Source organism: Crocodylus porosus, unplaced genomic scaffold (assembly GCF_001723895.1).
Source record: "Crocodylus porosus isolate Cpor-Errol unplaced genomic scaffold, CroPor_comp1, whole genome shotgun sequence".
Taxonomy (NCBI): domain Eukaryota; kingdom Metazoa; phylum Chordata; order Crocodylia; family Crocodylidae; genus Crocodylus; species Crocodylus porosus.
In genome coordinates this window covers 44,228,589-44,242,607 of record NW_017728947.1, presented here as the reverse complement: position 1 = coordinate 44,242,607, position 14,019 = coordinate 44,228,589, and the positions used below count along the sequence as shown (strand labels likewise).

Below are 14,019 nucleotides of genomic sequence, written 5' to 3'. Positions count from 1 at the left end.
GATATCAGGAGACGCTACTTCACTGTCAGGGCAGCTAGGATCTGGAACCAACTTCCAAGAGAAGTGGTGCAGGCTCCTACCCTGGGGGTTTTTAAGAGGAGGTTAGATGAACACCTTGCTGGGGTCGTTTGACCCCAGTACTCTTTCCTGCCATGGCAGGGGGGTCAGACTAGATGATCTACTCAGGTCCCTTCCGACCCTAGAAACTATGAAACTATGTTCCACTCTGAAAATTGTTTAGATACAACTTTACAAAGTGAGAGTGAGTAAAGTCTTCCACTCCAGCTACAGTAATAAACAATAGCAGGGCCATTCACATTTTTTTTCAGAAATTTCCACAGTTAGAAGTGAATGCCAGTTCATGGCCACAGGACATCTTCTACCTGTACCTCCTGATGTATTAAGTGATCCAGACATGCTGAGAGTGTTGCCACTGTAGTGAATTACCACTGCTGCAGTAAAAATGGTTCATTCATTTTCTCTTCTGTAAAAGAATAAAAATTCCATTTAACTTCTTAACTGGGAATTAGAATAGCAACCATGCCACCTCCCACCTCACATGTAGTCATAAAATTGCTGTCAGCAGCATTACAAGGGCTTTGAGTTTCCAGCGCTGAGGGAAGCACTGGCATAGTCTTTCTGATAGGGTACCATAAAACTAGGCTTAAGCTATGTTATGAAGTTCCTGAGTCAAAATAGTTGTAGATGCCCTGAATTGCATTGTTTCAGAGAATTATCTAAGGAAAGTTGGTTTGTCCTATAAACAGAGCTGTCCAGCTGGCAGTCCACAGGCTGCACGTGGCCCATGAGTAGTTAATCTGCAGTCACCAAACTCCCTTTGGCTTCAGCTGCCCTTATTGCTCTGGCTGCTGTTGCAGCTGGTGTCTCCAGACTCCCCCCCCTCCATTCTCTGGCTTTCACTTCCTTCCCTTGCCTCAAGAGGCAGCCCAGAGGAAGGGGACATGGCTCAGTGCAGTTAGCTGTGCTGGGGGAGCCCTCTGCTAAGTAGGTGGGGGAGGAGCATGCATGGTGCACCAATAGGGGTGGTCACATGTGGCTCCTGAAGTTTGCAGCCCTCAGCTGCTAAGAAGTTGGGCAACCCTGCTGTAAGCAAACAATTTAATCTAAAAAAGCCAAGGGTGTAGTGGGCCTCTACCCAATGTAGTGGGTATATTTTTTTTCTAAACAAAGAGCCAGTAGCCAGAGGACAGGTTATGTATAATAAAACTTACCCATGGTCAGAACGGGGTAGCTTGCAAACATTGCCTCTCAGATTCTCTTTGCTAGAAAATTCAGGGTTAGTCTTCAAACATACAAGTTACCACCCCTGCACTCTAACTGATATTACTGTTCAGTATTCAGTTGTAAGAACAATTTTGGTCCGCTGGTGCTCTAAACGTGCTATCTTCCTAACTTCGCTAGCTCCATCTCTTTCCATAGAAAGTTCTGACTTTGTGTCTTTACTACCCATGCCTTCATCAGCTTTCCCATCACTTGTTAACTTGGCTCCTGTCTGTGTCTCTTTACTACCTTTATCTCCTCCTGCCATTCTTGCCTTTATATCATTTTTCACACTATTTCCTTTGGGGTATTCTTCTTTATGCCAAGTGTTCTCACATCCTTCAGATCTCTCCTGGAAACTCAGTTCTTCCACCCTTTTTTCACAGCTCATTTTTTCACCTCTCTCTCCTAGTTTCAATCTCTGTTGAAAAATATCAGAACTCATAGTATTTGCTTTCTGCATAATTTCACCAGATTTAATCAATAGTGAAAGTTGACCAAACCCTGTCTGTTAGAACTCTGAAAACCAATAGGAATTATTTGCTGAAATAACCTTTGTGTATCTGACAATTGAGTCTTTCAGATTAGTTGAGTTCCTAAAGTTAATATTTTTTCTTTATTTACAAAAGTATTTCCAGGCCTTCTTTTATCAGGCAAGAAAAAAAAGAATGGTATAAGCTCAAAATGTGTTTTGCAAGTTAACTTTTTAATATTTGTGTTCTGTACAGTCATGAATCAAAGGCAGGCAGAGAGGGAAAACCTATAGATAAATAAGTTTTTGTTCAAATATACCTATCCCTTGGGTTCACATAGCAGTTTCTCTTCTTTTTAGTTAACAGTTATAAAATAGGTGACTGTAATTATGACTCCTATCAGACTTGACAAGATGAACTGCTTAAAAAGACCTGTGCTATGTCTAGACTTCCAGTTCTAAGTCTTCATTGTCTTTTTTTACAGCCATTCTCAGCAATGTCTCTGCTGTACTTTGTAGCTCAAAGATGCCATTCTGTCTAATTATAGCCTACTTGCTTATGCTGGATAGAATAGTGCTACTTCTATAATCTCCAACTCTAAATTGACCTCCTTAGTTATCTGAACAAGAAGAGGCAACAAAAGGAGTCAGCCCCCATTAGGCCTGTGAAGTGTGAAGAAATATGCCAGATGCAATGGAAAAATAAAATGTATTAATTTGGGGATAAAACATATTTATGATAAATGTAGGTCACTGATCTCAGGAATTTTTGGTAATTTTTTTCCAATGCATCTTTAACTATAGTTCCCAAAACAAAATCTAAAACTAGTAAAGGAAGTGTCTGAAACCAGAAGAAATAGAAATAAACCAGGGACCTCTCAAAAACATTAAAAGTGTTTTAATTTGTCATCAGGAACTCAAATTTTGGTAGAAGCAGATTAGACTCTCAGGAGAAAATGGATTATTTTGATAAAATACGGCTGTCTCTAGTAATGGCTTGAACAAATACTTCCTCCTTTACATTTCATGTCCTTTCTGCTGAGTTGTGCTGTGTTCCATCCTCTGTTTCTTCTTCCTCTCATTTCTTAGTTCAGCGGAGATTACCAGTAATCAAGACAGCCATGTTGGTACTTTTTTTTCCAGCATTGCCTGCTTCACTAAACTTGGTGCAGCAAATTATCTCTTTATTTGCAGTTCTTGAAGACAGGCAGGGTAGAGAGGCACTTTAACTGCTTTTGGCAGGTATTACTCTGGATTCTTCCACAGTTTGTCACAGTCTAAGTGGCACCACTGGAGAGTGCAAAACTAAGAGAATATTTGTGTAGCTTTTGCTCTCTGTCCTTGTCTAAAAGATGGTGCTGGAAAGGATGATAGTGACATACCCAACAAGCAGTGGAAGGAGATTTGAGTCCTTCCACACTTGAGACCTTTGAAGAAAATTCCCAGCCTAGCAGTTTATTATCTTAATAGGTTTGGGGTAAGGAGATAGTGTTGTGATGACAGACAGATGTTCAGGCCTGCCAGGAAGACAGTTTTATGTCCAGCCTGTGATTTTTTTTTTATTATTTATTTTTTAATACCAGTGTAAGCCTTTGTCAGTTTTAAACAGCTGCAACAGGTCAAGTGCTGTGCTGAAAGCCTAATGCTGCTTTAATAACTGACAGCTGTGCACCAAGAAAGTAAAGGTCCTGGTATCAGTTTGCAGCTGCTCTGTACTAGAGAAAAAACTCATTGTTTCTGGAGCTTAGACCCCTTGAATCATGGAATTATCTAGCACCTACAACCCCAACTGGTGAAAACTGAATAAACCTACTGCATACTTCTTCTTTAACAGCTTTCCTTTTGGGGGAAGTGGAAGAGTGTGTGAGAGGAAGGCTGAGAGAGCAAGTGGCAGAGTGAATAACAAGGGGGTCTGAGGAACTTGTTTTTAGACCACCATCTGAAATGTGTGAGCCTTGACTTTCTGATATATAGAGGTTCACACTGAATGTTAGGAATGCCTTTTAAGTCAGTGGCAAATCAGGCCCTGATGGTAGGAGCTTGGCCTATGATGTGGTGATTTAATCCTAAAAGATAAGCTTTCAAAGTTACAAAAGTACTACACTACTTGATGCTGGTTACTCCATTTGTTGGCAATCTCAGCAATGGGCTAAGGATTGAATGTGCCACAGACTGAATTAACTTCACTAATAATGATGACAGTTTTAGAACTGGATGAGGGATTTTAGAGGCAGGAAAAAGTATGTACTGGTACTAGCTGTGCTGCAACAGTTTTTAGACATAAATCCCATCTGTGGGGCTGCATATCATGCACCTTCTACTAGCATTAAATTTAACCTCAAAAGTAAATGTTTTAAAAATAAACTGAAATTTGTATGATGCAGTTTGCTACCCATGCAACCTGCTGATTCTGAAAAGTCAGCCATGAGAATTTCTCTAGTCAGTTATGAATAATCTGTTCAAAAATGTCCACTACATTAGAAAATGAGAAATGGCACCACCCTGTTTTATTACAGTAAGTATGTGCATTCAGTGTAATTGTGTAGCAGTTTTAAGAGCCAAAGCCAAAAAAGCACTCACGCTTGGTGTTATACTGCACAGGTGAATGTGTGGCAGCTAGTGCTGAGCTACCTAGTACAGTAAAAGCTTTGTTATCTAGCTTGAATTGGGCAAGGTGGGTGCTGGTTATCTAAAAATTCCAGTTATCTGAGAGTTATACAGAAGACAGTGCCATATTGTAGTGCAAATACTTGATGCACATGCACATATGCATGCCAGATAAACTCAGCAAATATTCCAGTTGCTAAAGTGAGAATTTGTATTGGGAGCTATAGGAAATTCCAGTTAATGGAGTTATTCTGGTTAGTAAAATGCTAGCTTTTACTGTATATCATTGAGAGAAGGGTACCATTCTAGGATTTGTATCTTCCCTAATTCTCTATCTTGGCTGGTAGAGAAAGGTAAGAGAAGGCTTTATGGGTTCTTCAGCTGATTTATGAGCTTCTTGTGTATTTATGGCTGTATCTTCAGAGAAGTTGCAGAAAGCTCAGTGTTATGGGTGAGTTCGGAAACACATTAAGCAAAGAGGTTCTCATGCCATGATTAAACAAGTGAAAGATTTCTTCTGAACCATTCTTTGTTCCAATAAAGAAGTAGTTTAATTCATCTGAAAAGTCTGAACTTTTCATGAGTGTCTTCCCTCAGGACAGCATTGGAATTTTTCTTAAATTGTGTATAACTTTGAGCTTGTAGAGATTTATGTTAAAATCCATAATACTAAAGTCTACAAACACCCTAAGTTCCACATGCTCTGTCCATGACCCACGTAAGCATTACTGTCCCTTGAGAATATGAGAGAACTTGCCATATATGGTTTCAAGCTGCTGGTTTTCCAAGGAGCAGACTTCAAGGTAGAGGTTCACTTTATAGACTCAGAGGGCATTTATACACGTGCTCCAGGAGACATAAGCATCACGTGTATCAGCATCCCCACATTGAAAAATAGCAGCAGGGTAGTTTGAACTAAAGCTTGTCATACGAGTTTTAGTTTAAAACACCCCGCCGCCATTTTTCAGTGTGGGGACACTGATACATGTGATGCTGAAGGCTGCTGGAGCACATGAATTTCCACGCTCCAGCAGACTCAATTAATCAAGTCTGCTCCGATACTCTGGAATTGCAGCACATTGGAGCAGGCTTCCTGCATGTGTATAGGAGCACAGAGATGCATAAGTTTTTGTGTGCAAGTTGTCATTTCCCTTCAGACAAACAGAACTGATTGCTGTTGTTCAGGCTTCATTGATGCAGAGATTTTGAGGGACGTTTTTTAATGTATGAATAAGAAAGGAGCTTGAGAAATGCCATATTGCCCCCCATCTAATCCAGTATCAAATCTTTGCATCAAATGTTAGTGTATTTGACCTTGTCTGTGTTACAGAGTTCTTTTGGAATAGCCTGTTGGCTGAGATTTTGAAAAGTTTATACTTGTGCTTCAGGTATCCAGGTTGTAGCCATATTGATGTAGAGGCAAAAGGAAGTAGAGGTGATATCTTTTATTAGACCAACTAGATTTTTGCAAAAAAATCTTTAATTGCAAGCTTTTGGGCACAAACACCCTTCTTCAGGCATAGGAGAAAAAACTGTAAAGTTTCTCCTGGGTAGAAATAAATTCATATTTCATAGGAGAGTTGAAGGTGTGGTAAAATCTCCTGTTTGGAACAGTTCATTTTATATGCAGATTAGGGTCAGAGAAAAGTTGGAATAATCTGTTTACCTCAAAGTTGTTTGGTGGTAAGCAGGATGTAGTCATATTTCCTTCTAGTTATGATGTTTAATATTTCACAGAGGATTAAAAAGATGAATGCTCTTCTGGGCAGGCATTTCTACCACACGTCCTAATTACTTGTGCTTGACATAGTTATGCTAGCCGAACTCCTGGTGTGGACACAACTCTGCAAGCAGAAAGTACCTTCTGTTGGTATCGCTTCTAATTTTCAGGGGAACTGATGTAACTCTAGCAGCAGAAAAACATTATGTACATTTGGGGATCCACCTGGTATAGCATGGTCACCAGCTAAAGTAGTAACAGCCCTATAGGGCAGTGACTGTGCCACCTGTGGGACAGCTTCTGTGGGTGACACATGCAGATCAGGCAGAGGGTAGGCACCATAGTGGCAGATAGGGCAGGGAGCAGAAAGCAGAGTAGCATATGAGGCAGGGTGCAGAAAGTAGAGTAGCGGATAGGGTGGGAGAAGGGGATCTGAGTGGCACTTGGGAAGAATGGAGGACTCATTTGTGGTACTTCTTCCAAAAGTGTTGGCCCCCACTGGAATAGGGTAAGCTTTTTTGACGTATGGATATGGAATAATCTGTCCATAAATGAAATTTCTTACTAACCCCATCTAGCTAGTGGGTGCCTTAAGCTCTGCTACGTGAGAAATATATTTGTATCCCTTTATACAAATGTCTTTACTTTCTGACATAGCCATGGATGTTGTTATCTATGTAAATGCTTAGTTCTGTTTTGAATATCTTATGGCAGTGAGTTTCCTGTGCGTTAACTTAAGAGTATCCTTTATCAGTTCTAAATGCACTTCCTTTCTATCTTATCAAATGTCTCCTGTTTTTGTGTTGTGATAAATGGTAATGCCTTCTCATTCCAGTGCAGCAGTACATCTTACTGAGGAAAGCAGTTTGTAGCAAAAGGAAAAGAATAAGCACAAAAGAAGAAATGCATGACTTCTTTTGAGGCTGACCATAAAAACATTTCTGTGCCCTTCCATTTTGCTATAAATGCTATCACCTAGACGTCAGTAGGTAAGTTAATGAAGATTAGCAAATAAAAACAGGAGGTCCTTCTGCAGAAAATTCTGGAATTACCCTTTTCTCCTTTTTAGAAAATAGATTTCTTCTGTCTGATTTTCCTCAAAGGGAAAAAAATAAAATGAGAAGCGTTATCTCATCTAAGTGGTAAATTCAGAAATAATTCAGAACAGTCAGAGAAAACATCTTCCTGTAGAGGTGAAATACATAGGTAATCCTTGTCTTGGGCTCTTTTCCTGTCTATGGAGTTTTAATTTTAGCATAGTAAGGGGAACTATGCTCACCATTTGAAATATTGCAAGAAAGAGAGAGAATTGTTGGAGAAAAGTTGCAGGCTGTTTTTAAAATGGAACTGCTCTTACCTAGTTCACAAAACTACCTCAGGAAGTTGGGGGAGAAAGAAAGGTTTAAATGCCCTTGGAGATTCTGCATGTCACATCAAGCATAATTCAACTAATTTTGAGGAAACATGAGAGAGGAATATAGAAACAAACTGCCAGCCTTTCCAAGCACTCTGCTGCACACTAGAAACTCTGGTAGTTTCATGTAATTAAAGCTTTAACATTTATTTGGTCTGGGATTATATATTGTTAGATACTTTGAAACAAATTCAGTATTTTTATATTTGGCATATTTTGGTGTTCTTCAAGATCTTTATGGTGCATAACTGCATTATAGAAGTTAGTGAGGGAAGCAACTTGTTTTAACAGCTTAGGTATGTGGTGTTTTGCATGGGTAGGTTGTCTTTAGGCATGGGTACGTTGTATTTAGGTTTCAGAATTAGAAGTCCGTTGCAATGCATTGGATAATTTCTGCTATTCTGGGCTACTGAGATTTCTTTTTTTCTGCAGGTTCAAGAATAAATTGCTGCTTAACTTTGTTTCCATGGTTGTGCTCACACCAACGAGAGGAGCTAAATTAGTACAAGTAAAAATAGAACCTGAGATTTTGTAGTGTAGTGTTATCATGGGGTAAATTTGAAAGCAAATGCTTGGGCAGCAAAAATGCAGAATACCTGAGACCTGCCCTAAGGTACGTAGGTTTTTGAGGCTAGCGGCAGAAGTTACACACAAACTGGTTTAAGTGATCAGAAACAGGTTTAAACCTGTAACAGAATAGAAGTTCAGTGCACATAAACTAGTTTCAAAATGGCTGAAACCAGTTTAAGATAAACCTGGGTGAATGTAGTATCATACTTAACTGATTTAGGGCAAACTGATTTATGAAACTTCTGTCCCAGACCCATTCCTGGTTCAAGTTAAATCAGAGTCCCCCAGCGTTTTGCAACCCTGGGCTGGGCTGTGCTATCTGCTCCAGAGAGCAGGGATGGCACCACCCCTTTGCTCCCTAGCAGGAGCAGTGAGGGCTGGCTCACTGCCACCCCCAGGCAAACCCCTGTTTGGGTCTGGGGCCAGGAAGGGGAAGGGCTTAAACTTCCCTTCCCCTGAGTATGGACCTGCTCTGCCCTGTCCTGCTTACTTATTGCTGGCTGTGACTGTGGACTACAAATCCCAGAGGCACCTGGAAGCCTAAAAAGATGTGTTTATGTGGGAAGAGACGTTGGGAGATGAAAAGCATCAAACGAGAGGGACTTCTGAGCTGAGAGTGTGGCTTTCACATGTCAAGAGGTAAAGAGTAGACAAAAAAGATTTTTAGCATGTGTGTACATAAAGGGAGAGAGGGTTTTGCTGGTAGGGCTTGAGGAAGTTCTGAACTAGGAAAGGAGTTGGATTGGGGCTAAGGACAGGAGTTGCACATAAACTGGTTTAAGTGATCAGAAACTATTTTAAACCTGTAACAGAACAGAAGCTCAGTGCTCAAACTGATTTAAGATAAACCTGGTTGGATGTAGTATCAGACTTAACTGATTTGGGTCAAACTGGTTTATGGAACTTCTATCCCAGACACCTTCCTGTTTTAAGTTAAATCAGAGTCCTCCAGCATCCCAACATTTTGCAGCTGTGGACTGTGCTGTGTGCTTCAGAGAGCAGGTCTGGCTCCACTCCTCTGCTCCCTAGCTGGAGCATTGTCATTGAGGGCTGACTGACAAGGGGGTGGGGGAGTGGCAAGCCTGGCTGGGGATGCAGCCCAGTCTACAGTTGGGGGTGGGGAGGAACTGCCCCTCCCCAGCAAACTCTTGCTAGGGTCTGGGGCCAGGGAGGGAGTTTAAACACCCCTTCCCCTGTTCAAATGTACTGCTGGCTATGACCGAGGACTACAAATTCCAGAGGCACCTGGAAGCAGGAAGAGGAAGTGATGAGCAACTCTGCATAGTCCTGCTGCTGTGAGTCTAGACTGCAAATACCAGAGACCTCAGGGGCAGGAGGAAGAGGAAGTGAACACACAGACCATGCTAGCTACATGCCAGAGAACCGTGCTCTAGTGCCCCCCAGCTTCTGGCTTGAGCCACTACAGGCATGTGGTTGCATTTCCTGAATCAAAAGTGATTGTCTGTTTATTTGCTTATTGGTTCAATCTTTGCAGCTTAGACTAACTTACAAAGACTGAATCAATTCAGCCTTGGATGTTTTGACTGACTGTACTTAACCCTAATGTCAGTATTATCAAGTTGGTAAAAAAAATCAATACACTTAATATGTAGCCAACAACCCCACAGATAATCTAGTTTAAATTTCCAGCTACAGTAGGTGAAGAATAGGGCATACCTTTACCTGAGAACTGGAAGCCAGCAGGAATTTCACATAAGTACATCTTAAAAGGCTGTTTATTAGGCTAAGCAGTTTCTCCCACTTCCTTCATAGATGAAAAACAGGAGTGACTGTCAGAACTGGATATAATACCAAAAAAAATTTACAATTTATCACCCTGTCTTCTTGTATTATAAAAATGAATGTGACCTTTCGCACTTTTACTGGTACTGGCAGAAACTCAATCTAAGGGCCATATCACCTTCTACTTTAAAAACTAACTAATTAATACTTATACCTAAAATATTTTAAATTAAAATATCTCCCATTGACAACCTAGCACTTTGCTGCTCTGGTACTGAACTTTGCCAGTATTTTAAGTAGCATGATCAGAGATGCTTTCCATAATCGGAGCTTTTAATGCATTTTCAAATCTGCACCAGCTGGCTTTTTGATACCAATGCACCCCTTCCCTAAGTGTGCACCCCAGAACCAGAGGACAGATTGCTTGATACTTTTGACTTATCAAATATGATAAGCATTTCACACAAGCTTAAAACAGGTGAAGACAAATCTGAAGACATAGCTTTTTTTAACTAAAGCAAGATCAGTACTGGGTAAACTATGGCTTTGCATAGTTGAAATTCTCTGCTTTCTCTTTGGTGCTAAAGTGCTGAGCAGCACTTCTGTTGTTACAAATTGTCAGTGTGCAGACATCCAATGTTCCTGTATTGTAAATAAATCATTTAAAATATAAATGTAAATATTCACAGTTGTATAACTTGGATGAAATGGTACAATTTTAAAATATTTTTATTATGCTTGTATAGTACCTGGAATAGAAGTGGCTTTGTCCTATAGGTCTTACACTCAAGATTGGTATTATATGTATGGGTTGCAAGGTAAATCATAGGAAATTAGGGTTGGAAGGGACCTCAGGAGTCATCTAATCCAGCATTTCTCAACCTGTGGGTTGTGACCCAAAAGTGGGTCGCAAGAATATATGAAAGGGTCCCAACAAACTTTCTGTAAATGGATCAACAAACTTTAAAAATGGATTCTCCTTTAAAGGAGAAAATCGTGGAAAGCCATGGCTTTTCCTTTGCAGGCTGGCAGAGTTCCAGCCTGGAAGGGGCTGCTTGGGTCCCTCCCCCTGCCCCACACTGCGGGGGCTGGGGTTGCAGGATCAGTGGGTCAGGAATGAAGGGTGCTGGGTTGGGACTGGCCATCAGTGTTTACAAATGGGTCCCTGTTCAAAGCAGGGCCATCCCCAACTAGATCATCCCCGCCAAAGCTTGGTTCACTCTTAAATGGAACCAGATTTTTTTTTCCATGTCTTGGTCAGTCATTAATTAACAGACTTCACGGGAAAGGATCTTTGGCAGAATTTGAGTTAAACTAGAAACTCTTCAAGTTATAAGGGTTACTGTAGACAAAGAGTTTAAGTGGAGAAAGAGAAGACTATGAGCACAACTTGGAGAAAGGTTCAGAAGAATTGAAAAAAGTGAGAGTAAAAATTAACGTAACTGAAAATTAATGTGGTGGGAAGAAGAGGCTTGTTCAGAATCTGGAAGGCAAAGCCTTAGTGTCTGAATTTTATAGTGAAAGCAGCAAGGAGCCAATAGAAGGATTTGATGTTATTTTGCCTTTAAACTATTATGTCTGCTTTGTGTTCAGTAGAATGAAAATGGCTTCATTTTTTGGGGAACAAAAATTAGAAGATTATGAGAGGAGTTGCTCATAATGATTATTATTAGACTCCTATGAAGTGTTCTTAGTAGCTCCTCTTAAAATCTTAGTAGCTCCTCTTAAAAGCTACTTTCCAGGAGCATCTAGCATGAAGATCTGCTCTTGACCAGCCCGTAACAAACAAGAAAGACAAAAGCCCACAACTGATTAGGCAATCTGTATGTCAAGGGGTATTCAGCTCTGACAATGTTCTGAGCTGTTGGCTAAGACTGGAATTCACAGTACATGACTACATAGATACTGGAAGGGATCACCTTTAAACCTTTCCCTGTTTAAACCACGCAATAGAGTATAAAGCAACCTTTTCCCAGGGTGGCCAGACTAAAGTGTGCTGCTGGAATATTAGGTGATATTAAATCCAGTTTCCAAACTGATTAAACTGGTGTATTTGAGACTCAGCCCCTTTTGGTATTTAATACCAAGTAGAAAATGGGCTGTGATCTTTGCACCGAGGTGGGGGTAGCTGTTAACACAAAAACAGTTTGTGGATAATTCTTCATGTTGCTTCTGTTCAAGTCGCTACTGGTCAGATTTCCCAGTATTGGGCTCCTTTGTTTTTTGTTCTATATGCAACATAGGCCTGTACTGTCTGAAGCACCTTTTGCTACAGGCTGCCAAAACACCTTTCACATGTTTTTATACTTCAGCCCTGGAGAGGTCAGCATGTATTATCCCAATTTAACAACAAGAACACTGAGGCATATGTGCAACTAACTTCTAAAATTAAACAATGAATTGCTGCCAGCAGACAGACATGGGGCTCTTGATTTCTGGTGTGCTGCTCGTCTCCTACCCCTGTCCTCGCATCCCCTACACACTGTATGTATACAGTATATCATTATTAGAACAGTGTATCATTGAATTTATATATGTTTATCTATAATAGGAAACAAGTTGAGGGTGTTTTTCTGTATATGGGAAGGAGTTCTTGAGTGGTCAGACCTCTTTGTATCAGCTTCTGGGTATCTTTCCAGTTTGCATCTGTGTCTGCCTTGGGTGGGATACCAGGCTTAAAGCATTCTACCTAAGGTTGAAGGAAGTGGGATTATATTTAAAACTCTGTTCTCAGAACTCTTCATGTTATAAGGCCTCTGATTTGCATTGATCCTATAAGGTATCAATAATAAGATGGTGACATAAAGGCTTGGTTCAGGAACAGCCTGTCTTTAAGGACATCAGGGGTTTGGGCTGGCATGTGTGGGGTAAGAAGTTTATTGGGGGCTGCAAGCTAGAGTTTGTATTCTTTCTGCTCTGTCACCCACTGCTATCTTCATGGATCTGACACACTGTTTATCTGACAGTGCATTCAGTACTGCTTCGCCAGGGAAAATTGCACAAAACAAGCCCAGTGCATCAGCATTTTCATTGTGTACTGATCTGAGCCTCCCTTCACATGGTCACATCCCCTTTTTAATCCAGGATTCTATGTCCCTTTCCCAGTCCAGCCTGTTTCTGTCGTGTCTATTGCTGGTCTCCCTGAGCTCCTGTTTCTGTGGTTTGACTGTTTTTGTGTGGCTCAGTGTGTTAAGACCTGCAGGACTTTAGGAAGTGGAGTTGTTTGTTTGGGGGTTAGATAGTACATTGATTTAGTGTTAGTAGTTTGTGACAGACAGAGAAGCGATGGCTGCGTTTAAGTTGGATTTCCTCCCAGAGATGATGGTGGACCATTGCTCCTTGAATGCTAGCCCTGTGTAAGTATTTTGTATCTTCATTTATGCTTTTGTATTTATTTTGAGAGGCTGGAATTGTTGCGTTTGAAGTCTCTCTCTTCTGTTTAATGCATTCCCCTTAAAGAAAAGAATGAAGGAGAGTTTCTGAAATACTTTGTGGAAGAGATACTAGAGACAGTTACCAGCTGATGCATTCTGGGCAGGAAAAAAGTCATTGCTCCTGACACCAGTTCATTCCTTTGATTAGAATGAATTGGCAGCACTGTTAACAGAATCCAGTCCAAAGTACTGTACTGATGCCCTGAAATCAGTGACTTTTCAGTGCTAGGGCATAAATCAGGTTCCTCCTGTCTGAATGACCCTTTTTGATATGGAATCAAATGATCTTTGAACTATCAGTGAGGTCATGTTATAACTAGAGGGGAAGTTACCAGAAGCCATTATGTTCTCCTCGAGCTTCCCACAGGAATGAAACTAGAACTGAGAGTGACTTCCTGAGGAAAATTAACCCTTCTCAATTGTCCATTGTCAGTCTTTAAGTGTTATGTGGTTCACCAATTAATAGAAAGAGTTGGGTGTTTGTGAATCTTTGAAAAACACCAATCCCTTCCAGTGGGAGCACTGGAGGAGTGAAGGGTACTGTCACCCTTTTCCCGTTCTTCCAGTAAAGAACTTTGTTTCCTTACCTCTGTGTATATCCTTATTGAAAACATGTAAGCTCTTCATGACACCAGCTGCCACCTTATGTGTCTGAATTGTACCCAGTGTATTGTATGGGAAGCCAGAATTATGTAGAAACTTGACTGCTAATACAAGTTCTTAAAAATGTCTATGCTGTAAAACTTTTTAACACTAAGAGCATGATAACAATGGGCAC

General features: G+C 40.7%; 1 protein-coding gene across 10 annotated transcripts in view; it reads left to right on the top strand.

Moving 5' to 3' along the window:
- Positions 1-14,019, top strand: part of CELF1 (CUGBP, Elav-like family member 1) — a 79,538-nt gene that overhangs the window by 22,188 nt on the left and 43,331 nt on the right. For 6 of the 10 annotated variants that reach the window (XM_019551291.1, XM_019551290.1, XM_019551293.1 and 3 more), the window contains exon 3: positions 13,072-13,163. The exons of the other annotated variants lie outside the window; for them this stretch is intronic. In XM_019551291.1, coding sequence (XP_019406836.1) covers positions 13,093-13,163 — 71 coding nt within the window. In that variant the 5' untranslated portion in view covers positions 13,072-13,092. The remainder of the gene's footprint in view (positions 1-13,071; positions 13,164-14,019) is intronic. 10 annotated transcript variants of the gene reach the window in all.